Below are 26,732 nucleotides of genomic sequence, written 5' to 3'. Positions count from 1 at the left end.
TTGTTATTGGAGTTGAATGTTGGTTTTAAGGTTTAGGCTTAGACTAAATTATTACCAATAGATTACATATATTTATGACCTCACTCGGTCAATGTCTAAAAACAAAAGTGTATGTGCATGTGACTGAGAGGGACAAGAGGATAGAGAAACAGATGTGCACACTAGCTATGATGTAATCGCACTTTATTAAAAGTGCTGAGCATGCTTACAGCTCCTGGACTGCCTTAAAAGCAGACTGATTCTTCCAAGAGGATAATCAGCTCGTTAATTAGGTGTTAGGTGTAACAATTTAATACTAAATCCCCATCAACATAGATTTTACATATGCAAAGAAGATGATTATATCAGAAAAACTTTGCCTTTTAGTCTTATTTGAAACTAGTCATATATCTGAATAAACATGAAAATAGAAAAAGAAATTACTGAGATTACTTTTAAAACTATACTTTATAAACCAATTATTAATCTCAAAAGAATGTGGTCTAATAAACACATACTTACAATTAATATTATGCAATACTAGCCATAGACTTCAAGCTAAATTTGATCCCATATGAAAAAAATAGATTGTACCTCTATGTTTAGCAACTGTGGTTACATAATTAGGAATCCCTCCTCATAGCTACTGGTTTGGAACTGACAATTAGATCACTTTGTGGAGCACTGAAGAAATACAATCTCATCTTTATACAGTGAGACAACAAACATGCCTACAGCAGGGGTAGATATTAAAACTGTTTTTAGGCCTTTTGGGTATAAACAAAAGCAGATCATTTAAATTTGGGATTATTTGAACTTGAAACAAAATGGAAGAACATACATTTTCTAAAAACATTTGGACAGTTTGTACAGGTCTAGGCAGGTTCATGCAATGACCCTTCTATTGAGACCAGGACAATTAGAAGCAGTGACACTTGGCAGAGACTGCGTGAGAACGCTGTACCCAAGCACACTGGCCTTAGCCTTGCAGGCGTGGCTTACTGAGACCGGCCCACTCTCAATAGTTGGCGCATCTCATGCATCCCGTGCATTCAACCGACCACAAGTAACTCTAATATGTGTGTACGCGTGGTGTTTTTTGTTCATTGCTGTTGGTGTCGACAGATGATTTCTTTTTAGGTAATGTTTAAAGCTGATCTGAGGTCAGTTTATTTTTGAATCATGGGATGCTGGTCTTAAAAGTGACAATATCACTCAATGAGTAAAAGCAGCCCAACAGGAAATGAATAGACTGCTGATTATTTAGGCTTGTATTTAGATTATTTAGGCTTGCAAGGTGCAGCAAAGCCAGCAATATTCACTACACTTCGACAATGACAAGACCTCACAGTGACATCGCTTCACTGACGTCACAGTCTTACTTCATTTCTTTCAACATTGGGCCATGCATGTATTACATCATATCTTGATTATAACTCATTATTTTCAGGTCTTCCCTTCAAACGCCTTAACGAATTTCAATATGCTCAAAATTACTATTCCCTGATGTTGTATATGGATTTCCACCCATATGTCTCCTGTCCTTCCACAACTCCACCAGCTTCCTATTACAGCTTGTATGCAATTTAAAATTCTTCTCATTACTTATAAAGGAAACCATTGTCTGACATTGATCTTCTTATGATCCCTTACACAAAACATTCCACATTCTGAGCGGGATCTTTCAGGGTCACTGCTCACACATGTTAACTGAGTTTCTGTTTATTCAAAACCTTCCTGAGGTGTTAGATCTCATAGTGTCATATGTTTCGTTATTGTAATTTTATTATGATCTTGCCTTGCTCCTTGAAACCCTCTGTGAAATTAGCTTTTATAAGCTGAGAAATTAGAGGGAGAGAGGAGAGACATCTTTTATCAGCTGTGCAAGCAAAGTGCTTTTCTTAAAGCACGTTGCTTGCGCAGCTAATGAAGGACATCTGTCCAAAATGTCTTGTTTCTCTCAAAACCTTGTGTAATACTCAGCAAATTTTACTATGTCTGCATCTCTAACTATAGTACACTGCAGTCACTCCCTGGAGTCCTATTCAGATAAATACAAGTACATCTATTGAAAGGTGCTATTTAAACAAAACACATCATCATCGTCATCATCATCATCGTCATCAACGTCATCATCATCATCGTCATCATCATCATCGTCATCATCATCATCAACTACAAAGCAAAATTTCTATTTAAACTATTTAATCATGGACGTTTAAATGGTAGAGTTACACTAACCATAGTTTATTAGACAAATAATAATAGCATATTAAACATTTCTATAATAGTTTTGGTTTTCATGTCCATTATTACTCTGTTGTTAGGTTACCTATGTTACATACAATTGTTACATACAATTTTACATACAAAAGTTACATACAATTCTACTGGATATAGCTGATGCAAATGACTCAATGTCAGTTTTCTTTGACAGCCTCTATAACGGTGATTCTCAAAGAAATGACTGATCTGAAACTGAGGACTGACTCCACAATGATGCGTTTGTGCATCTAGACAATATCTGGAATTCAAGTGTGTATTAATCTTCACTTCTTGATTGCAAGACAATTATCATCAGCCTGTTAACTGTGACTGTGCACTGCTGTGTTTGTGAAGTCGGATTACTGGTATTAAATGGCACATTCCTCTCTTCCACTGAAGGGCTTCAGTGTGATAGGCAAGTTTCCCAATGGGCTCATGTAGCCTAACCTTCCAGTTTCTATACCAGTCGTTCTTGATGATATGCTGATAACATGCCAGTCTGACCGTAGCCTTTCTAATAACATTGTTGCCATAATACCACACAAAGGCAAATGCTCGGAATGAATTTCGAAGGAATATGTTTCAATATGGATGTCTTAATATCTGTAAGGGAAATAAATTGCTTTTCAGCTGACTGAAGGATGACTGTGTTGTGCTGTTTATGTGCAGGTCAGATCAGTACAAAGCCTTTCACAGACACCCAGCAAAATCTGAGTATAGCAATGCAAATGTATGCACACTCTATAACATGACAAACTAACCATGACTGATCATTAAACACATACACACTCTATAACACGACAAACTAACCATAACTGGTCATTAAACGCATGCACACTCTACAGCACGACAAACAAACCATGACTGGTCATTAAACGGATGCACACTCTATAACACAAGACAAACTAACCATGACTGGTCATTAAACGCATGCACACTCTATAACACAAGACAAACTAACCATGATTGATCATTAAATGTAGACTAGGGGGGAGATTCAGGAAATTCTTCCCACATACAGGAAAAGAAGAATGTGTCATCACAAATGTTATCACAAGTTCAGACACTGAATGTAGGACGAATTGTATAATTTACTGAGCAAAAAACTCCCCTGCAATTATAAACTATTTTGTTTAGAATATACTATAATAACAATGATCATGCTTTTTAAAATGATGCTTTCTGCCCATAATGCAGACCCCAATCAAATGCATTTACCATGATGATTATAGTAGTTATTAAAGCAATAGTAGTTCATTGTTTCTAGTTCTGTATATGCTTATAGAAAATGAAAAATCACATAAGCTGACTTTCATGTCTTCCTGCCCTCTTTTCATGTAATATATTTATAATGTAATATTAAATAATTTAAATTATTGATTAAGTTTTGTGAAGTATAATCGAGTCACCTCCTTTGACACCGAGTCATAAAGAAAGGTTCTCCTGAAATGTGAAGAAGTTTCGTTTGAGCAACACATGCCTTTCTTGCGCAAGATATTGTGCTCATCACTTTTCTCAGTGGCATGTGTCTGAGGTTTCAGTTCCTCCTCATATTTGGTTTGGATCCTCTCACTGCAGCTGGACTGCTAAATATTCATTTGGTTATAAAGTTCTAAAGTAAAAAAGACTTTGTTCCAGCTTTCTTTGGCATCAGGATGAATTTGCCTGATGAATTTGCCGGATGAATTTTGGTTGTTATAAGTGGCCTTTGCTTTGATTGGTCAGTAGCTTTTGTAGTAGTGTTTGATTGGTCAGTAGCTGTTGTAGTAGTGTTTGATTGGTCAGTAGCTTTTGTGGTAGTGTATGATTGGTCAGTAGCTGTTGTAGTAGTGTTTGATTGGTAAGTAGCTGTTGTAGAAGTGTTTGATTGGATGCTTTGAGTTTTGCAAAGAGGGCTGCGTTTTTGCTTTCTTCTCCAGAATGGAAACAAAACAGCAATTATCAAATTACTCTGTGGCAGTCATATGCATGTGGAGACAACCACTAAAACAATAACTCAATGCAACCAAAATATACAACACACACACACACACACACACACACACACACACACACACACACACACACACACACACACACACACACCGCACTACACATATTTGTTGTTGTGAAATTTCAACTTTAAAAGGACAGTACAACTGTACCATTTAATTATGCCAAAATAATTGTCTGCTGAGATTAAATGAGGAGGCTGGCATAAAAGATATGTGTCAGTCCACCCTTGCACCATTCTCCAGACTGTTAGCACACCCCTGCACCATTCCCCTCCACAGAAGACTGTCAGCTTCATTTGAATGCTTCACTAATGCAAGCGGGCCTGCATCCAGAAAGGCGCTGGCACTGGGACGACCCGTACACTTCACATCACAGATGACAACGTCTTTTCTGTTTGGGAACCACACACAAGACTTGTGACTAATGACGGGTGGCAGCATGGTCGTTGTGTTCCAGAAGGATTGGCATTGGGCAAATCAGCAACCATCGGCTACTGAAGCTATTACGGAAAAGAGCCGTCCAATTACAGTAATGGTCCACTTCAAGGACCACACTAAAGTGTGTCATCAAATATTTACATTGTGTGCTGAAAACCATGCCTGGCATTGTGCAGTGACATTGTTTTGGGGATTTTGTAAGTTGTAGAAACATTAGGTCAATCAAAAAATAGATAAAGATTGACTTTTTCAACATTGGTTATTCATAAGGTTAAATTATCGATATTCAGTCAATCTCTAAATTCAGAATCTCAGACGATGTCATTCTGGGAACAAGACTATTGTTACTACGTCCATAACTCCAACTCTCTGCACCACCTCTCTATTTTTCCCTAATTTATATATTGCTGGTGTAGTTATCCTGCCAGTTATTACATGACCATTTGCTATAGAAACATCACTGAGTTTGTTCTTTCCTGTATATTGTAATTGATTACAATTACAAATGTTTCAAAATATATTGTCAAACCTTGGAAAAAGTTTCCATTCCCAAACCCTACCAAAGATGTGGTCACCCTTATTACTGCAATATATCTCAAAAACGAATATTTAAACCTAATGAATGTTCTTTAGGTTACCAACATGATAACACTCATGCTGTAATACCATGAGCCCAACAGCGTCACATCACCGTACACAGTAGGCGGCTGTGGTGAATCTATCATGGGTTGATTACAACCAGTGCTGTTGCCAAGTGCATCATTTTGGTGCAGAAAGCATTAAAGAAGGGTTTCTTTTGACCACGTCAAACAGGACAATAATGGACTCTCATCTCATGATATAAAGCATCTTATTTTCTGCTCATATTTGCTTTTTGAAAATCTGCTTTGGAGGATCTGTGAGCTTTCAGTCCTGATAGACCATCATTAAGTTAGTAAGTCAATCACTCTTAGATGTGCTTGGCTTTTCTGTGCAGGTAAACATGTATTATGTCCTACGCACCAGACAGACTATGAGTATGTGCCATGAGTGTGGTATGTAATTTTGGGTCTTAAGTGAACGTTTACTTGTCTGCACATAACCCAAGCCATGTTATTTGTGTTAGCATAAGTCAGCCAGCACTTTCATAGAGGGCAGTAGATATGCAGGAAACTCAGACAGCTTAAAATGACTGATCCTTGTATATTAATCTCACTATGCAAAAGTTGTCATTCAGGTTCACACAGCTGTTTAGGTAAAGAGTCAAACTAAATTATTTCCTGTAGTCCTTTCTTTATGTGTAAAAAAGGTGTAAAAAGGTATCCTTCAAAACAGAGTATTTGCATTTTATTGGGTAACCAATCATTTGTTTCTTTTTTGATGCATTAACCTATTTAGGTATAGTGAAAACAGTAAATAATAATAATTTTGCCTTCCACACATAGTAAGGTGTGTGTCAGCCAGCAGTAAGGTGTGTGTGTGTGTGTGTGTGTGTGTGTGTGTGTGTGTGTGTGTGTGTGTGTGTGTGTGTGTGTGAGAGAGAGAGAGAGAGAGAGAGAGAGAGAGAGACAGCGGTGATGAGGGACTGAGAGGTGAGGGGTTTGTTTGATAGTCTTTATTGACTTCAAACAATAAAACAAGCAGCAGAGCGAACACTTGGCAGCCTCTGATGTTAAACAGAGTGAGTACAGTCACAGGGGCCTTCAGGGACTACTTGACAATGCAAAGGCAGGACAGCGGGACAGCAGGATGGCGGGACCTGCAGGTCTTAAGTGGTGACTGGTGAATGAGTAACAGGTGCAGGGAATAAAGTAATAATGAGGGGATAATGAGCAGAGCCTGAGAGGAACGGTGTGTGTGTGTGTGTGTGTGTGTGTGTGTGTGTGTGTGTGTATGTGTGTGTGTGTGTGTGGACATTACGGCATGCAGCATTAATTCTGCTAATACTGAACAACATATTTCATTTTCAAAAGCATTCACTGTTTGTGAAGTTCAAAATAACATGAAAATGGATAAATTAATGTAATTATGCAAGTGTACCTTGTGCCTGATTGAGGTCTGCGTCAGATTCCTGATTGAAGTCTACGTCAGAACACTGACTGAGGTCAGAGAGTCAGAGTCAGAGTGAACATTATTGTCATACACATTGTACAAGTACAAGGCGATGAAATATCGTTCCCTGCATCAGATTCACAATCCCTGTTGATTGGTTAAAATAACCAACAAAAGTGGTGGCTTGGTGGTTAGCATGTTTGCCTCTCAGCACTGGGGTCTTGGGTTCAAGTCCCTATCTGAGTGGATATTCCATGTTGTCCCTGTGTCTGTGTGGGTTTCCTCTGGGATCTCTGGCTTCCACACACAATCCTTGACATATTATCCCTGAGTGTGTGATTGTGTGTCTCTTCATGTTCAATAAAAACAGGTGTCTGTGTATGTCCAGTATTGTATGCCCAGTGGTGGATGGTGCTCTGTCACTAGGGTCTGTCTTCTCTCCCCTTCCTGCACCCCATTCAGTCCCCCAGGGGGCTGTGGATTCCAGTGGAGAGTATGCTGTGCACAATTGGCTGATGCTTCTTGCTGGTGTATGACTTGTACCTGTGTTAAAGTGTGCCATATAAATTGGACATTCATTCTCATATATAAATTGCACTTGCCAGGTAGGATTCTGTGGTCAAAGTTTTAATCCAACCCAGAAACTGTAATGAAGAGGCCCTAAAAAGGCAAGTTTCTTTTACAGTTCTAAGGACATCTGCAAAAAGCTCTTGAAACTGAGTAATATCACAGAAGTAATAATCCTCTTGCTTTATGTTTCTATTTTATGTGAAGTTTTTGAATACAGGTTATTTATTGATACTGTCCTTAAATTCATAAACAAAGCTGTTCTTTGATTACTTTGTCCAAGTTTCTAAGGAACAGAATAAAAAATTATTATTCAGGGTACAGATGAAGAACGAGATTCTTTGGTATGTTTAAATCATGTAACACAAATTTCCGACAAATGTGTGTTTGTAACTGAGTGACTAATTTTTGTGAGAGTTTAAAAACATTGCATGACAAACACAAAGAAAACAAATTAATCATGCCTTTAAAAATGTAGGCCTCTGACAAAACAGAACAATTCACAGAAACCAAGAAAAAAAACATATTAGTCAACTAATGCCGTCTTATTCCCGACAATCCCATTCATTCTCCCTGTTTTCTTTTCCAGGCCCATGCAGATAAGGCCGCGGTGGTTTGCTCTTCACTCTGTGGAGCTGTGCTGCTCCACATTCTTTAGCAGCCTGACGTTCCAGTAATGCCTGTGTTAGACACCATTTCAAAATCAGGAATTCAGAGCATCATCCACAATTTTTGACAATTAAAGAATGTGTCAGGAGATTAACTAAGAGTATCAGATAAACCGTGAAGAGAATTTCCTTGTTTTATCAATAGTGTGATATTTGCAAAGGGCATGGGTGCTGAGTTCAACAGATGCCAAAGAAAACATGATTGAGGTCAGGGTGGAAAACTCCCAAATGCTGCTGCAAATCAAACACGCAGGCACACACACACACACACACACACACACACACACACACACACACACACACACACACACACACACACACACACACACACACACACACACACATTTATTCAACAAGAGGTCTTCTTTGGGGCTGTTCACCTTCTGAGTGTCTCATCTCTTGTTATTAGGCAGACATTATGTGAACTGTGACAGCTTTCTATTTGTTTGTTTGCTGTTGCATTGAGTACTTTCTATATGAGGGATAGAGTTTATGGTGTTTATATGTTTCCAGTGGCACTAGTCAACATGTGAATAAATCCTGCTTCTGAACGGTTGCTCTGTGGTTTGGGCCCAGTGGGACTCAGTGGCTGACCTTTCCCCTGTTTGTCTGTGACTTTCACTTCATTTTTATTACTTCCTTAAAGTTTTCTAAAAAAACATTTTTTGTGTGTGTTTTGTTTATTACCATGTGTAAGCTGTACCATGTGGATGGCCGAGGAGGACAGACAATAAAATTCTCCTAAAGCTCTGGAATTCTGATATTCTGTTACAATTACGGCACATAAACCATAGTGACAGTGGTTTTCCCAACTGCCTAATCTTGACCCAACATGTCTGTAAGTACTCTTGCCTCTCTATGCCTTTGTTGCCCTCATCCTCTTTTCCCACATGGGGAAGCTCCAGTGTCCCTCTAAGGAGGACACGCTCCATTTATATTGTCTGATCACTGCTAGTTTCATCTCTTGGCAAGCATATGAGGACCTTAATGTTTTACCTAACAAAGACAGTTTTGTACCAGTCAAATCAATAAGGGAGAAAAGAAGACAACAGCTTTAGATTTAAAACTTATTTTGGCTTCACAAACAGAAACATGAACTGCATTCTGAAAAAATGATTAAACGATGGTACAAAGCTCTTTTCAGACACTGCAGCCTCTGTGCACACTCTGGGTCCAACCTAAAAGATGATTCAGCAACCTGCTATCGAACAGAGGGCAGGTCCAGTTCCACTATGGAATGTGACCTATGACATCAGCCTGTCTGCTTCACTGAGGGCAAAGTCTGAAGTGGGCACTCTATGTCTGTTTTTCCCACCAAATAAGGTGGCATTCTTTGAAGAGTTTGGCAGTTTTGAGTTTCCTAAATAAGTCACCTTTGACCTTCATCCTTCTTTCAGTCAGTGACATGCCCAAGCCAGGCAGCTGAAAAGGAGTGTGGAAGGAAACAAGGGGGACGGGGGGAGATAAAGAAGGAAAACAGAAAGTGCAAGAACAGAGCAAGAGGAGAAAGACTAATTAATCCTCTCACTGGTCCCACCTCTTTGATTGAGTCACTGGGCCTTCACTCTGTACAAATGTTTCGATGCTTTTGTGTCACATTGTCTGTGATCAATGGTGATTTAAAAGAATTACAGGGAGAGAGTAGCTGTGTGAGTAACACACAAAGCCTCATCATTCATTCTGAGCTTTTGTACTTCCTTGTAGAGCTTTGTTTCTTGTCAACTCCATAAACCAGCAGGCCATGTAAAAATGTGCTGCAAGGCTTTAATGAAAACAATGAAACATACACAGAAACCTATTTGCTCTGTATGCCAGAGGATTAATTACATTATATAGATCAAATGTGTGTCACTCACTGTGCTGTAGAGATATGTTGAAAGGACGTTTTCACAATGAACCTCTTTTAGATTAACAAACTTAGGTAGATGCACTAGTGATGATCATAAATGTTGCAAAACCAGAACAGCTGTCACAGTGGATCAAACATGGCAAAAACCCAGCCTGTAAGGAAATAATATGACATTGCACTGAACACAAAGAAATATAAGGAATATGCCGGGAAGATGATTTAGAATTGCAGCTTGCTTGAATTGGATATAGCAGAATGGTCCTTCTGAGGTGTTGTTTCTGAGGCTCCTGGATGATGAGCTAGAACCTGGTCCAAGAACAGTGGCAGGCCTGGACAATGACAGAAAACTCAGCCACTACTATGGGATCCAGGATGTCACACTGGCCAAGAGCAATCTTCCCAAGAGGAATCTTCAAGAACATATGGCATCCAGACAACCTAGTATCAGAGGCAACCGCTCTTCTCCCTAGATGCCCTGCTGCACACGCTGGGGCCTCATCACTAATTGCATCCAGTTTTAAGAGCAGGGCCTCTACCTCATGCTTTCATGCCAGGATCAGAAGATGCAGGAAGACTGTGAGTCCTGGAGCCGGGTCAGCAGTTACATGTGGTATGACATCCAGTTGATCAACCAGATGACGGTAAAGGGTGCTGTGGATTGTTGATGAGGTTTTTTCTTGGAAGATGGAGGTAAATCTATTGTTGAAATCACAGTTTCTCAACTTTTACTACATGGCCCCTAAGCAATGGTGGTGGTTCTGAAACCACCTGCACACGACCCTTTCCAGATGAACAAAAGGCCACAGCTTTTACTATAATTAAGTCAACTGTGTTGCTTCTCTTGCCCGCTAGGGTTCCATGGGAACTTGCTACAGTGGCATACAAAGTTACAGTGGAATAGCGACACACTTGATGAGGAGTAAACCAGAAATTCTGGGTGTACTCAAAGAAAAAGGACTCTAGTCACCATGTCAGTGACCACAGTAACATATTAAGTACGACAGGTTCCTGATTTGGCCTATCTATCAGGCTATGTTTTTATGGATTGTGACCTGATATTTCCTAAGTACTTCATAAAGGTCAACCATTGCAAGGAAACTGAAAGCCTGAGCCTCTAAAATAATTTTTCATTCAGGAAGTTTAGTCACAGCAGTCACATGTTTGTGGAGGTGTTTGAAACTTTAACACTTTAGTATAGTCAGTGGTTTTAAACAAGAAACAATTGCTTATTAGGCAATGGAATATACAATATACAATATTAAACAATATATCGTATATAGTATACAACAATATATATAGTATATATATATAGTATACAACAGTATACGGTATATAGTATATATCAGAGGTCACTAACAGGCGGACCGCGGTCCGGATCCGGACCCGAACGCAGTCCTGTCCGGACCCAATCTCATTCCTGATTAACTCTGCAAATTTCTATTTCCGTGGTCCGCAACCAACGGACCTTGGTCCGGATACGGACCCAAATGCCATCCCATCCGGACCCAGAATAAATTGTTAAAAATATTTTTTTATTTTGACGGGAGAATTTATTTTGAACCGGAGCATTTATTTCAGGGCTATTGAAAAAACACTACGTCACGAGTGTTACGTTCGATCACCCCCCCCCCCCCCCCCCCCCCGGACCACATGGCGGAGCGACCTGCCAAATTTGGCCTGCAGAAAAATATAGTTGATTAGCCCTGGTATATATACATACATACATATATACATATACATACATACATACACCCCGCCAAACTGCTGTAGCAGATCCCAGGAACAACATGTGAGGTATCTGTCCTGAAGAGTTAAGATAAGAGTTAATCTAAGATACTGCGCTGTACCCTCAAGCTCCCAGGGGTTCTGGTAGAGGATCACGTGATTTCACCAGGCACAGACAATGTAAATTAGGAGCAATGATGAGGTCAAGAATGTAATCACAGGCACGGTGTAAATTCAGAGTCAAGGCTTTGCAAAAGACCAGGATCATATCCTGAGAGGCCAGATAAATATCTGTATCTTCAACATGGCCGACACTGTTAATAGAAGAGGAGGCACATGAGATATTCAGACAGCAGCAGAGGCAAGAGGATGCACAAGCAAGTCCCTATCAGCACGACCTGCTTAGTGTGGGCTGCATGGAACACTGAACAAGTCTTATCATGGGCAGTGCCATTTTACAAAGGGTGATCGTTCAGGGCACTAAGGAGAGAGCAGAGTTTAACAATGTTGCAACAGTTGACCAGTACAGTTTAACAGTGTTGGAACAGTTGACCAATACAGTGTTTCAGGACTATTAACATCAATGAGAGTACTTACTGTAGAAACTGAGGAAGAGCACTGAGTGAAGTTTGGCAGTTTGCCTGGAAGGAGCCCGTTTCGCTGCTATAGAGGCACAAGGCAGTTCACAGCTGCTTCTCTCCCCTTCCTTTGCATGTTACTTCCAGCCTTTACTAGCAAGTCGTTTTGACGGGGCGGCTAAAGCCACGTCGTAGTCTTTTTAGAATGAAAAACAAATTGCATTCCTGATGGTGAACTTGATATTTGTATGTGTGTAATAAAAATTACTCATAAATTATTAACCTTACAGATCACGTGGTTGTATAAAAGACTGTATAAATACACAAAACGAAAAAGGATGTTTTTCTCTATCAAAACTATTACAAGATGTTGCCTTTAAGATGTTTACTCGTTTTGACCACTAAGGATATTTCTGGTATTATTTCATCAGAATTGTTTTTAGATTTACGAGGTGCACCAAACTCAATGCTCGTTATGTTTTACTACCTTTCCGGGTTCTCTGAGTCCACCAAGACATGTGCCCTATCCATAACCAACATGGGATCATTAAATGCTTAGGAGCATATGTAACCCCAGACATTTGTCAAGAAATTACATCACTTTTCCAGAGTTTGTGAACCCACCTCAAAGGAATGTTTTTTTTTTTCACTCTCTTCATAAAGCGGTGCGAAGGGAAATACATATGAAATGGTAAGAGTGTTTTCAACAGTGTAAACACTGGATCATGGTGGCTTTCACCAAGCTTATCAGGAATGAAGTGGGTAAAAGTCACTCTTTAGCTCTTTGGATGTCTCGGAAGGAGAGCCATTGTCAAAATTAATTTTAGCGTGCTGCTAAATATTTTTGGTCTCTAGTTAAAAGCAGGCATTGTTTTAGCTTAGCCCACAAGAACATGGGGCTTTAGAAGTGTCAAGTGCTTACTGATTATCAACATAGCAAAATAATATAGGATTTGTATAGGACTTTCCTTATTTTCATGTGTTAGAACTTGTCAGTAATGCCAGTGAGAATAGACTCTACACAGAAAAAAAGATAATTTGTTTCTCTTGAAAGCAGAATGCTGTTATCTACGGCCTCATTCCTTAACAGAAAACGTGGAAGTGGTGTTCTAAAGGCAAAGGGGTTCAAAGGTTCACCAAACAGGAGAAGACTTGTAGTGAGGCCGAGGGGGAGTCTGCGTCTATGAATCATGAGTGAGGCTTTAGTATAAAAAAGCTGCGTTGACATGTGGCATACCCTTGTCTTCAGCAGTAATAAAGCTCAGTGCTCACATGTCACTCAGTGCTGCAACACTGCTGCAATTCATTCTTTAGTGAGCCTGTTATTGGGTACAGATGTTCATCAGTAATGAATCCAGCACTGAACTCTGCTCAATATTGTTGTACACAACTGCAATTTGTTTCCAGAACTGAGCTGAATTATATGAATATGTCATCCGATTCAGTACAAGACAATACATAGGGGGTAGTCCAGGTGTGCTTTATTTGATATTCATGACATGACACCTGTGTTGTTTCCAATGATACCTATATTTATTCAAAGTGTACTGTAGTATGAAATCATTGAAGCTGTCTGACTGGCATATGCTCAACTTTTTGTTGTCCAGCCTTGTTCTGATGAGACAAATTCCATGACATCCTCTAAACATGCACCATTCAGCTAATATCCAATGCATGAGAATATGGCGGTTTTTGAATTTTTTATGTATAAACCAAATGCAAGCAAAAGAACTTCATATATTATTGGGTAATGCTGGATTGTAAAGGAGACCAACACTATTCATAGATGTGTTGATTTGGAGAATAGAGGGTGACTAACCATTTCCAGTACAAAGAAGAGTATTACTCATTCATTACAGAGGTTCATGGTCCGTATGACTTCTTCCAGGCTCTTTTGAAAGTAAAGCCGTTCTTCTATTTAACTCTGTTAAATAACTCTGTATTTGAAAATAATTCATATGTAATTTCTTAACAGTGGAAAAAAAGCAGATTCATAATCATGAATTCATATTGGGTTAAAGTCCTGTAGGACAGTAATACAAGTAAAAAATATCCAGCCTGAGCAATTAAAAAAAATTAAATCTACTGTTATACAGATGCTGAGCTAATCAGTAAAAAGAAACATTTGGCAAAAAACCCTGTTTCCAAATCACCTTAAGCAAATATATGACTGGAACCCTGGATTGATTCAGAGCATCTGTCTTATCATGATTAGCTCTTATCTCACATTGAACCTGCCTATAGGAGCTTGGCTGCAATTTGCAAACATATAGGAAATGTGTCAAATGTCAACATATATATACATACATACAGCTTTGTACCATCGTTATATACATATATATATATACACACACACACACACACACACACACACACACACACACACACACACACACACACACACACACACACACACACACACACACACACACACATACAGTACAGTCAGTCAATCAGCACAGTCATGAGTTTTCAGATGCCTATTTGAACAAGCTGAGTAAATGAGAATTTGTGTTTCTACTTGGTGCTATAAAACACAACAATAAAAAGGACTTTGGTAAACTAAACTAAATTTGTCTAGACTTTGCCTTTCATGAAAGCTGCACAACAATATACCACTGCAGTAGGGAACTGACTTAAGAGCAGAAAGGATTTTTACAGATTATATTTTTTTAGAGGTTAACAGTTTGTTATTCTAAATTTGCACTTATCTTAAATATCCATTTAAATATTTTTAAAATCACAATTAACAGCATGTGCCCTTGTGAATGCAGCATAACTTCACTCCTAATACCATAGATCCCCATGTCCTATCCCCAAGTTAGATTTTTATTGTTAATTCCAAGTGCATTGAGGGCTTTGGTGGTGGGGATTAGGCATATTGTGGTTGTCCTCTAATTCCCTTGGAAACCTTCTAACCTCCGGCAGCACTAACTTCGGCAGTCAAACTGTCGCTTGTGCGCTGTCCGTGGTTCTGAACATGTCTGCACAAAATTCCTGCCTGGGGAGTCTGGCCTCTGTGTTTACCAGCATGTGTAACGTTTCCACTCACAGAATGAGGACCTTTTAATACTGCATTGCCCTGGGACTTGCCATGAGTGGCTCTGGTTGTTTAGGAGTTAAGGATGCTAGCATGTTCATGTTAGCATGACTCTTTCAAATAGCACTATGAAATTATAATTGGGAATATAATAAAACACACTAAAAAACTATATTAAAATGCAAAAAGGCTTAGATTTTCTAGTTCCATTCTTTTAGAGAGAACTGCACATTTTAATAGGCAATTAATTAGATTGACATTTGAAAACTTAACAGGCTTTAGGCCATTCATTCACTATTCAATATAGTAAGCTTAAGGATATTTTAAATTAAGCATTTTGGGTTGGTATTATTTTCAAGCACATTGTACCCATTCGCTATGTATGATCAGCAAATATCTGGGTTTGAGTGTGTCATATTCATTGTGTCATAACAAGAAAACTTTCATTTCATCAGGTTCTAAGGCAGCGGGTAGCTGGCATCATTATGAATGGCAAATATGAATTTGATTGAGAGTAGACAACTGAAATGTATACATTTAGATAGCAGATTAGATAGTAGATTTTCACAAAATAAGGAACACTGTGTAGGAACTGAGAATGTCTGAATCCATTTCAAACTGAAAACAAAACTCAGAACAGCCTGACTCAGCCAGAATCTGAAATTAATTTACATTTAGAGCATTTATCATTATGACAACATGTGCATGCTGGGAATCAAACCCGTGACCTCGGTCTGATCAGGATGCTTCCTAATAAGGACATCCGGATGTTTCCTGTTTCTAACAAGACAATAGACTTTATTTTATCCAAATGTTCAATGGATGTTGTGTTTTAAGGAAAATGGAAAGAAATGTTACATATTACTTTAAAATATAATAGACCAGTAAAGATCCATCAGATATATTCCACTAACTGATGATATCTATAAAGTTAGACCACAACACACTCACAGAGCCTACACTCACAGTCCTATTCTACTTATAGCTTTTTTATTGCATTTGATTTGCAAATCACTTCTAAGCTGAATTTGTTTAAATAGGTGTGAAAGCTCAATTTAAATTAGAGGACTCTCCAGGACTGTGGTCTGCTGAAAATGAAAGTGTAGTTAATTTTCTCCAGTATTTATGAAGGCTGCTCTGCCCTTAAAGCAGTGAAGTCGTGGGTAGCAGTGCAGCTGCTAAGTGCACCATGTAATACCAGTAAGAGTCCCTGGGCATAATACTAGCACTATATTTATCAGGACTGATTGTGTAAGTTGCTCTAGGTAAGCAACTATGAATCTGCAAATAGTGTAAATGTGAATACTGTGGGGGGTGGACAAATCAAGACAAAGACAAATCAGAATTCCAGATTTTACAGCATTAGACCAACTCTGTATCAATAATGTTTAATGCCATGATGTACAGGGAAGTCCATTTTACATCATTTGAATGATTGGGTTTCTGATATGGACAATATCACCTATTCAGTTTCTCCTGAATTATATTGTCAGGCATTTTTACCATGTCCTGAATCTGCTGACACCCTATAAATATTGATATGGACATTCTGAACCTCTCTTGATTCTATGGTATTTTTCCGCTCTTATTGGTAATACAAGGAAACTTACATCTGACCAGTCCGTGTTTCTGGGGAATGTCTCTGTAACATTTTAACCTGAGAGAGATAATGCTTGAAGATATTTAGAGGTTCAAATCAAACCATAGGGGTGATCACTTGCATAAGATTGTTTTGCTGTATTATTCGGTAATATCCAAAACATAAAAAATCGGCCGTTACATAGAAATCAACTAATTTATAATTGTTTTTATTTTTAAAGACATTATTATTATTATTATTATTATTATTGAAAATGTTTAAATTGTTTTGTGATCACTTATAATCTCAAGTGGTGAGATTATACTGCTGGACCAATATTCAGAGAAGTCACAGGCTTATTCATTTCAAATTGGCTAAAATGAGAAGGTCATTGTGCAGTCTTGAATGTTTGTGCAGTCTTGAATGCTCATGTCATTAATCGATTCAGACACAGTAAAGTCCGCTCTCTGCAGTGATGATTAACTTTCAGTGTACATGTCTTAGCCAAGTGAAATTCTGCTGAAGCTCACCATGACAGCAGTTGTGCCCCATTCACTGCGTCACTGCTAAACTCACTGAACCGTGCTGCACACTAAATGTGGGCAGATTCCATGTATTATTATATATTTTGTGGTTTAAAAAAGATGATTTAATATGTACATAAGTACACGGTCTGAGTTGCATACGATAAAGTGTTATTAGAATAGAAAGCATAGATACTGTATTGATCCTGAAGGAAATGAGAGTAATATTATACAATCTCTACATTACTGTATGGTGTAGGCATTTGTATATTGACATATGTCTATTTGGAACACTGAGCGGCAGATGATACATTTGAGCCATAATGAAGGGTGTAGTAAGTCATAGACTAAAGTGGAACATGTCCACTGTTGTTAATGAGACACCTCTGTGGTTCAAGAGCCATTCATGGGTCTGCTTTTGATGGCTTTGATGCCATCAGTTTTTGCCTGATGAAGGAAGGTTGAAAGAGGTGGTGTCCAAGTTGTCAGGGGTCAGCAAATCGTGATCATGCTAGCACCCTTCATGAGTTTGCTGTTGTATTTGTCCTGAAGTGTTGGCAGACTACGTCTGATTATCCTATCTGTTCAAAACTGAGCCGAAGCTCAAGCACAGAGCTGAAATATGGCGATTTGAGATGAGAGACACATGATCACTTCCCACAAAGCACCAGTTACAGCTATGAGGTCTTCCATGGCACATTAACACAAGGAGTGTTTTAGCAACAACCACAAGAAGATTATTTGGGAAATGTTTTAAACATTTATAAGTATGCTAACTGTAATTTATGAAATCGGATTTTGTATTATGAAATGAATAACAACTTTTAGAACCAGAATAAAATCAGTATTATTTGAGGGTGCAATATAATAGATATGACAGTGTGGCAACTAGACAACCTCATCAGTCATCATGACCAATAAAGCACCTCTCCACTCTGAGCCTAGTGTATTAAGCAGCAACACCTGTGCCTCAATGCCTAACACCTGTTCACAGTCAGGACTTTTCTGCACGTCAATGCCAAACACCTGTTCACAGTCAGGACTTCTCTCCACCTCTAAATAGGCTTTCAGATTCCAAAGTCTTTATAAAGTCTAAGACAGTTTAGTATGTCTAATATTTTTTTCCAAATCCTATAACAGATATATTAATAAAAATATTTGCAACCAGTCCATGAATGTGATTTATTAAAATAATAGAGCACATTATATATTTTTATTTATTTTCCCACCAAAATGACTTTTTATATGTATTTTGTAATCTTCATGCATTATAACTAATGCTCTATTATGAGTACTGCAATGAATGAAATTATTAATTTGATTTTCTAAAAGGTGCACAGACTTGTGTTCTTAGCCCTCTGATTCCCTGCTTGCAACTGAATGCTATTTGCAATATTTTTATTAATTCACCTTCAGTGGATATTTTAAACATTTAATAGGGATATTTTAAAAATTATGTTGCTTAAATTCAGCATCCATATGTGGGAAATGCAACACATTTCTGAGACACATACAAAAGGAATCGAGCTTGTAAGAGGAGAAACTCTGTCCAAAAGTCAACCTGAAAGAGATAGCCATGTTTGATCTCCTTGCTCTTTGATCTTCTAAAATAGTGACAAAAATGCAGCAAATGCGTATATATAGAAAACATAAAATAAGACACTGCGTAACAGTCGGCACATGATTTTAATATGTTTGCAAAAACACACTGCAGGCTGTTTGCTCATGACTGTAAAATCAGATCTTTTTTGTTTCCTTCTAGCGTATGTGCTTCACAACATACCTGCTCACATCCTCACAAAGCAGAGTGTGGCCTGGAGGAGGAGAGACTGCACTGGTGAACCCAGTGGCACGCCTGGACACGCTGGAACACGCTGTGGAAAATGAGTGATGTGCTGCCACCTGCAGTTACGTGTCCCATCCCATGTGACGCAGGCAGATTTTTTATGTGTTTATTTCTGCATTTCTAAATATTTTGGTCTGAACATTGACTAAGGATGACCTTGGTCAGTCTGTTTGCTAGCAATGTGGTCATTGGGTGACATTAATATAATCTCAGATTTGAGATGAGATTATGCATTTTATGCATAGTGGACCAAATATCCATTTTTATGAGTTATTGAATTTGTGAATATATTTGTGTCTAACATTGAACTCTCTTGTCTTCATACAAATAAATGCAATAAGTAAATGTTAATTACATCTATATTTAGATATTAAGAAATATTACAGTGCTACTACCTGTTCTGTTTGCCTGTAAGAGGTGAAACTTGTTGTTCATTGGTCAAGTTCACTTTTATTGTGCACCTGCATTTGAGAACACTTCTTCTATTACACTATTACAAGCAGAACACACACGAACACAAGCAGAGATCAGAGATAGCAGCTGAGATACAAGAACACCTCAGCCTGTAAACAAATGTAAACCAGAAATTGGTCACATTTTAGGCTTTCAGTAGCTGAAGCCATCTGTTACGTTCTTGTGACCATCTTGCGTTCCACGGCTTTTCATGCTGAGCAACATGTTTATTCTGACATTCAGATGCCATATCTGCCATTTCTAGCTCATGACCTGCACTTTCCATAAGGGTGACTACTCTTATGGAAAGTGCTCTTTTACTATTTGGGTACATTTTAAAATCTGTCCGTTTTAAACAAAAGTCTGTTTTTCTACTAAAATGAAAAATGAAGGTTTAACTGATTTGAAAGAAATTCAAATTTAAAATTTATTTTAAACAAATAAATAATAAATTGCTTACAGTTTTATAGGTCACAACATGAGCCTAGCCGAGGTTCATGCTGTATTATGTTTCTGTTTGACGGTTTCAGCCAGGGCCCTAATGCAGAAACCATGGCAGGTGCAGAAGGGGAACTAATGTGTTATGTGGGATTTGCCACACACAATTGATGTTGTTCAGCTGTTCTTCTAGCTGGTGACAGAGCAAGCCAGTTTCCTCTGGGCCTAGTAATAGTGTGCTTCCTACTACGACAAAGTTTCCACTGGTGTTATTCCAAACAGCTAGTGCTATGAAGTACTTATATCTTTTGCATTTATCTATCGTTAACTTGTTTGTTTTTTTTTTAGATACGTTTCAGTGGTTATTTCACTGCATGACTAAACAACTGGATAGATTGCTGAAACTGCACTGGAGGAGTAATGTGTCGTATGGAGCTCTTTATGTTGTAGCATGCTACTGAACATCACCGCTGTACTTCCTGAGATGCTACTGAACATCACCGCTATACTTCCTGGGATGCTACTGAACATCACCACTGTACTTCCTGAGATGCTACTGAACATCACCACTGTACTTCCCGAGATGCTACTGAACATCACCACTGTACTTCCCGAGATGCTACTGAACATCACCGCTGTACTTCCTGGGATGCTACTGAACATCACCGCTATACTTCCTGGGATGCTACTGAACATCACCGCTGTACTTCCTGAGATGCTACTGAACATCACCACTGTACTTCCCGAGATGCTACTGAACATCACCACTGTACTTCCTGAGATGCTACTGAACATCACCGCTATACTTCCTGGGATGCTACTGAACATCACCGCTGTACTTCCTGGGATGCTACTGAACATCACCGCTGTACTTCCTGAGATGCTACTGAACATCACCACTGTACTTCCTGAGATGCTACTGAACATCACCGCTATACTTCCTGGGATGCTACTGAACATCACCGCTGTACTTCCTGGGATGCTACTGAACATCACCGCTGTACTTCCTGAGATGCTACTGAACATCACCGCTATACTTCCTGGGATGCTACTGAACATCACCGCTGTACTTCCTGAGATGCTACTGAACATCACCACTGTACTTCCTGAGATGCTACTGAACATCACCGCTATACTTCCTGGGATGCTACTGAACATCACCGCTGTACTTCCTGAGATGCTACTGAACATCACCGCTATACTTCCTGGGATGCTACTGAACATCACCGCTGTACTTCCTGAGATGCTACTGAACATCACAGCTGTACTTCCTGGGATGCTACTGAACATCATTACTGTACTTCCTGGGATGTTAGACCCCCTCGTCACACTCACATGTATCCCATAACTCTATCTATTCTTTATTTCCATGTTCAGTTCCTGGTATTTCTCCAGCTCTTTATTACTGACTTTTAATGGTGCCATCACTTAGAATCACCACATATCATCACACATCATCTTTCTGGATACTGTATGTTGTGTGTGTGTGTGTGTGTGTGTGTGTGTGTGTGTGTGTGTGTGTGTGTGTGTGTGTGTGTGTGTGTGTGTGTGTGTGTGCGCGCTTCCATATCTGGAGGTCCCAGAAGATCAACACTTTGTTGCAGGTTGTGCTGCTCCTATTTGGACTTGGAGGTGTCCAGCCCGTATACCTTTCACCACCTGCCTCTTACACCCTGCTAGTAGATGCTGGATTGTCTCAGGGGCTCCGCTGCACATTCTGCCCAATCTGCACCTTCAGTCTTGTCTGACACGAAACACGCCTGCTTCCATTCATCTAGTGTTGAGTGCTTGTCCTGGAGCGGCCATGATTGGTGCCTCTGTGCTGACCTCCAGACTTGGCCTTTTTCAGCCAGTCATGTCAGTCACCTCTGCTATCTGATGGTGCTACATTCCTTGTAGGAGCTTATCATGTTTGGCACCACTTGGATGTCCTGATGGATGTTTCAAGTCTCATCCTGGACAGTGGGTTTTACACCCTTTGGACCCCCCTCCATCCTCTTTCCTGATGTACAGGCTTCTGATGTTGGATTTTGGGTGAGCTGTGTGAAATGTGAGGAATTGTTCAGGTATTGAGTTGAGTTGGGTCTCACCCTCTTATTCCCATTGAGTTGGGTCTCACCCTCTTATTCCCAGAGTTGTAGGCTATAGTAACGAAGTAAAACTACTTCACTAATGTACTTAAGGACAAAAATGCTGTATCTGTACTTTACTGGAGTATTATTTTTTTCTCCTACTTCCACTTTTACTTCACTACATATTTTCCATCAGTTTAATACTTTTACTCCGATAAATTTTTTACGTGCTGTATAAGTTACTCGTTACAATTATAAACATGTTAGCTGTCGCTGTCACCGGGTCAATCGATCAGACTGTCTTATGAGAAAACTGCGCATGCTCCGGTCGCATCTTGTTTTATCTGCTGCTGCCTTCACTGAACACTTGAGCTTCGTAATGTAGGTTGACTTGACACGTTGTGACTGCCGTAAGGGTCCGCACGGCAAAAATGACGCAATCGCGGTGGCTCCGCCCATGCGCGTTGGCCCCGCGCGCTGTCACGTAACGAGGTCGTGCACCTCTCGATTTTTGTGCGTGCGAAGTTACAAGGTGGAATTCATGCACTTGTACGGCACTTTCAAGGTCCATTTTCAGTATTTTCCAGCACCTTCAGCTTAATTTACATATTTATACAAATACACATATACTCGAAATTATTCCAAATAATTCGCTTTTTATCTCAATAAAATAGTTGGTACCATGTTTGGTAACAGCAGAAAAGTGCAGTAAGCGCTAGTTAGGTTAGATATCTTAGCTAACTAACCTAATTATGTTCATGATGTGCTGCAGTTTTCACTTAACATTAACTGGCAATCATAAAGGCGATGTCACGCTGAGTTGTGTTTTTAGCAACAGTAAGCCGTGTCTCTTTTCATGCTGACTAATCATGTGCCCATTTTTATAGTGTAGTGTTTTTATAGGGGAAGGGCATTTATTGAGGGTAAACGCAGGGCAGTAGGGTCACCCTTAGAATACGACGGACAAATTTTAGGTCCAAAATACACCTCGTTTTCTCAGCTAAATTAAGGTGAACTTGTACTTCTGAGTCAAACCTACGACATAGCGGGACATAGGTTATCTGTTTTTTGTGTACGAAGTGTTAAGCTCAGTTTTTTTAAGTACATAGGCCTACAGAACGCTTGTATTTGTGGTCTTTGACATATTTGATAAGTGATATATAAAACACATGATAATCAAACTTTGATGGCTTTCTTTAATTAATTCAAAACACAATACTTGTACTTTTTACTTTCAGTACTTGAGTAATAAATTTTAGAATAAACTTGCAATACTTAAGTACAAAAAATGCTGAATACTTCTGTACTTCTACTTAAGTAAAGTTTTTAAAGAACACTTCAACTTCTACTCAAGTCAATTTTTTGTACTTTTACTCAAGTATGGGCCTCTAATACTTTATACAACACTGCTTATTCCCAGTGAGTTGGGTCTCACCCTCTTATTTCCATTGAGCTGGGTCTCACCCTCTTATTCCCATTGAATGGGCCCAGTGGATCTACTTTGATCTTACTGTACAACTGTACATTGGTATTGTGCCTCACGGTTCCTGTATGATTTTATCTGTAGCTGGCCCGAGAGTTTGTAATATTGGCCTGTGTTGTTTAACAAGATTCATCAGACCAGGCCACTTTCTCCCAGTGCTGATGCTTATGTGCTCACTGTAGGATGTTTCGACCAGGGAGAGGGATTACTATGGGCACTCTGATTGCTCTGTAAATGTGCCATATTTGTCAATTGTGATTTTCACCTCAATCGAAATTTGTCCTCCACATTTACCCATCTGTGCAGTTGGTAAATGCACACACACACACACACACACACACACACACACACACACACACACACACACACACACACACACACACACACACACACACACACACACACACACACACACTAGTGATTACTAGGGGGCTGTGGTGCACACATGCCCAGAGTGGTGGGCAGCCCTAGCCCTAGCCCGGGGAGCAGTTGGGGTTAGATGCTTTGCTCAAGGGCACTTCAGTCATGGCCTCAGGCCTGGGAATCAAACCCTCCGGTCACAAGACCCAACCACCATACCACATTACTACACAAACCCATACAAATCAAGATGTAATACACTATGTGTTCTTGCACCATTTTGTCATATTCAGCTTTATCTTTTTGTGCTACACTAAGTCTGGACTAGGCAGACGAGCCTTCGTTCCTCTATCACACATCAGGAAACCTCAGGTACCCATGACCCTTCCACAGGTCCTTCCTTGGATTCTTCTGGTGAGGACTAACCACTGCATATCAGGAGTGTCCCACAAACCCACCATCTTGGAGATGCTCTGATGCAATCAACCAGCATCACATTTTTTCTACTTCCAGCATGTCAACTTGAACTAAAAATCCCACCTAATATATCTCCTAATATATCCACAAATATATCCCAGTCCTGATGTATATGTAACCAATGATTTTTTATTATATTTAATCATCATTATAAATGGCTAATGGGTTTGGATATGCTTAAGTGACTACTGTATAAGGCTCTTTAATATTATCCCTTTGGTGATTTACAATTGCTGTATGTTAATTTTATCACTGACCTGGACACACTGTTCCTAGAGGAATTAACTGTTCAGCCTGTTCAAATGTATGGTTAATAACATACATAAAATAGCTTTTGCTAACAAATTTCATGTAAAATATATTCATTTCCCTTGTGGAAGTAAAGGAGTATAAAATATTCTGTAGATTATATCCAGCGAGGTGGGGTGGGGGAGGGATTATAAGGATATTGGAACGGGGGTGATTATAGTGGGGCCTGCCTGTTGTACTTATTTTCAGAAGAAACAGGGGGAGTGAAAGCATGGGCTTTTTATTTTCAGTCTAATAAAGCCCCCAAAACCACATTACTGGACAGATTGTCAACCTGAAATATTTCATTTGACTAAGAAGATTAAGTTTCTTAATACTGTTAAGTGGCCTGGTCAACATTTGGATTTAACTTTACCTCAGACAAGCACACTGTACTAACTTGGATAATAACACTTGATTAAGGTCCAGGCGCTGAACAAAGCACACAGAGTGCCTCCTGCCAGGACTGCTCCGTTTCGAAATTATGAAACTTTTAGCTGTTTCTGTAACCCTTAATTATACCAAGAAAACAGAGGTGTAGACATGTTTTGCTATGTTGACTAAGACATAAATTGATGCATTCAAAATATGCACTCTCAATGGATTCATCTTTTAAATATCTGTGGGCGCTTGCTTTGAGATTTGAAAGTAAAGTGTTTTTGTATTCAGAGAAATGCTATTCTTCTGGGCATGTTTAGTGGAGATTTTGTGCATTAAAACATCCAAAACACGCAGGTAAGAGAACAAAATAGTGTCTTAGAGAAATGAAACAAAGGCCAGACTTTCCAAAGGAAACCACAGCACAGCTCCCATAAGAGAACTCAGCCTCCTGGATGATTGTCCTCTTCTGATACCTAGGAGAGTTTTTCCTAACAGCATGAGCCACAAGTGTCCACAGGCAGAGCCAAGGACAAAGGATCAAACTGAGGAAACCACACATGAACCGATGAAAACAACAACTTCATTGTGCACCCATCCATCCTTATCAGGGACCCCTCATTCTCTGGTTCCTCTCTTCCATCCTGCTTGTGTCCGTTTTTCATGTGGTAACGAATGTCGAAGGAAACGCTGGTTTGTGAGATTTGAAGGCGGGGGAAGGAGCGATTTGAGGCCTTGTAATTGAAAACACACACTGACTCAGAGCTACCAGGGGACGGAAGAGAAAGCCCCAGTGAACAAAGGTTTGAATTGCGAAAGAGACAAACTAGACTCTGCGTGACATCTGACTAAATACTCTCATTGTTTTTCTCCCCAAAAACAAGTATCAAATAACCACTGAAGGGAGCGTGGAGAGGGACGTCTGAGGAGCGCAGACCTGCCGTTTGAACTTCCCCCAACAAGCTTGAGAAACAAACCTTCTGGTATTACAAAGATGCACCTTTGAAAACTGTTTATTCGTCTGCCCTTACAAATCAGTGTAACCCTATGCGCTACAACTTGGAAGTATTTCTGGTTTTAGAAAAACATTGAATCTCTCAGTGAGTACTGTTAATGCTCTCTTCTGTGTTTTGGCACATGTGCATGTTGTGGAGAACGTTTCTACAAACCAGCTTTCCAAGAGCAATGAAGGGTATCAGTGAATAGTTTAAACCTGTTGATATTCATCCTGAATTTGTACTAGTTACGACTAATTGTTCACCTTTAACACGTGCCATGTAGAATAGAGGTAATACTAGTCATGCCATTCTTAATGTCTGTGCTGATATCTCTGATCTGCCAATGAAGCCAGTGAGAGCGTGCCCAAGTGGCTGTAGCCTTTTCATGTTTGAAAGCTATTTTGTTTTTGTTTTTTTGCTTTTCAGTCTATCTGTTTCTTATCTAATGGCTGTTTTTGAAGGCCTTCATGCAGACTGAGAGCCTGGTATTTCTTTGGCTGCTGTTGTGAGGTGCATTATTTGCTTCTCACCAAGCATCCATTGAAATTCATGATGAGTCAGATTTTGAAGGCTTGGCAAACCATTAGGTCAGCTTGTCCCCACCTCTTAAACCAAGCAGCATTGTAATGTTTGTCTAATTGCCCTGGTATATGCTAGAACTCCGTCTGAATGGACATGGACAAAAGTTCATGCTGGGTCACT

The 26,732-nt window shown here is 39.4% G+C and overlaps 1 protein-coding gene across 2 annotated transcripts; it reads left to right on the top strand.

Annotated features, from left to right (window-relative positions):
- The first annotated feature begins 8,641 nt into the window (after positions 1–8,641).
- LOC143514466 (uncharacterized) lies at positions 8,642–23,295 on the top strand. Of its 2 annotated transcripts, XM_077005693.1 has the most exons (3): positions 8,642–8,780; positions 19,000–19,144; positions 20,323–23,295. In XM_077005693.1, the coding sequence occupies exon 3, from the start codon at positions 20,426–20,428 to the stop codon at positions 21,320–21,322; it is 897 nt and encodes a 298-aa protein (XP_076861808.1). In that variant the 5' UTR covers positions 8,642–8,780; positions 19,000–19,144; positions 20,323–20,425; the 3' UTR covers positions 21,323–23,295. The 2 variants fall into 2 exon arrangements, with proteins under 2 accessions (XP_076861808.1, XP_076861807.1); XM_077005692.1 differs by having other exon boundaries at positions 19,000–23,295.
- The last annotated feature ends 3,437 nt before the right edge of the window (positions 23,296–26,732 follow it).

Source organism: Brachyhypopomus gauderio, chromosome 5 (genome assembly GCF_052324685.1).
Source record: "Brachyhypopomus gauderio isolate BG-103 chromosome 5, BGAUD_0.2, whole genome shotgun sequence".
Lineage (NCBI taxonomy): Eukaryota > Metazoa > Chordata > Actinopteri > Gymnotiformes > Hypopomidae > Brachyhypopomus > Brachyhypopomus gauderio.
The sequence above is the reverse complement of the archived record's forward strand: the minus strand, read 5'-3'. Positions and strand labels throughout refer to the sequence as shown.

Bases quoted from the DNA above. Each gene is read 5' to 3' on its own strand.
- LOC143514466 (XM_077005693.1), top strand. From the start codon at position 20,426: ATGCTACTGAACATCACCGCTGTACTTCCTGAGATGCTACTGAACATC.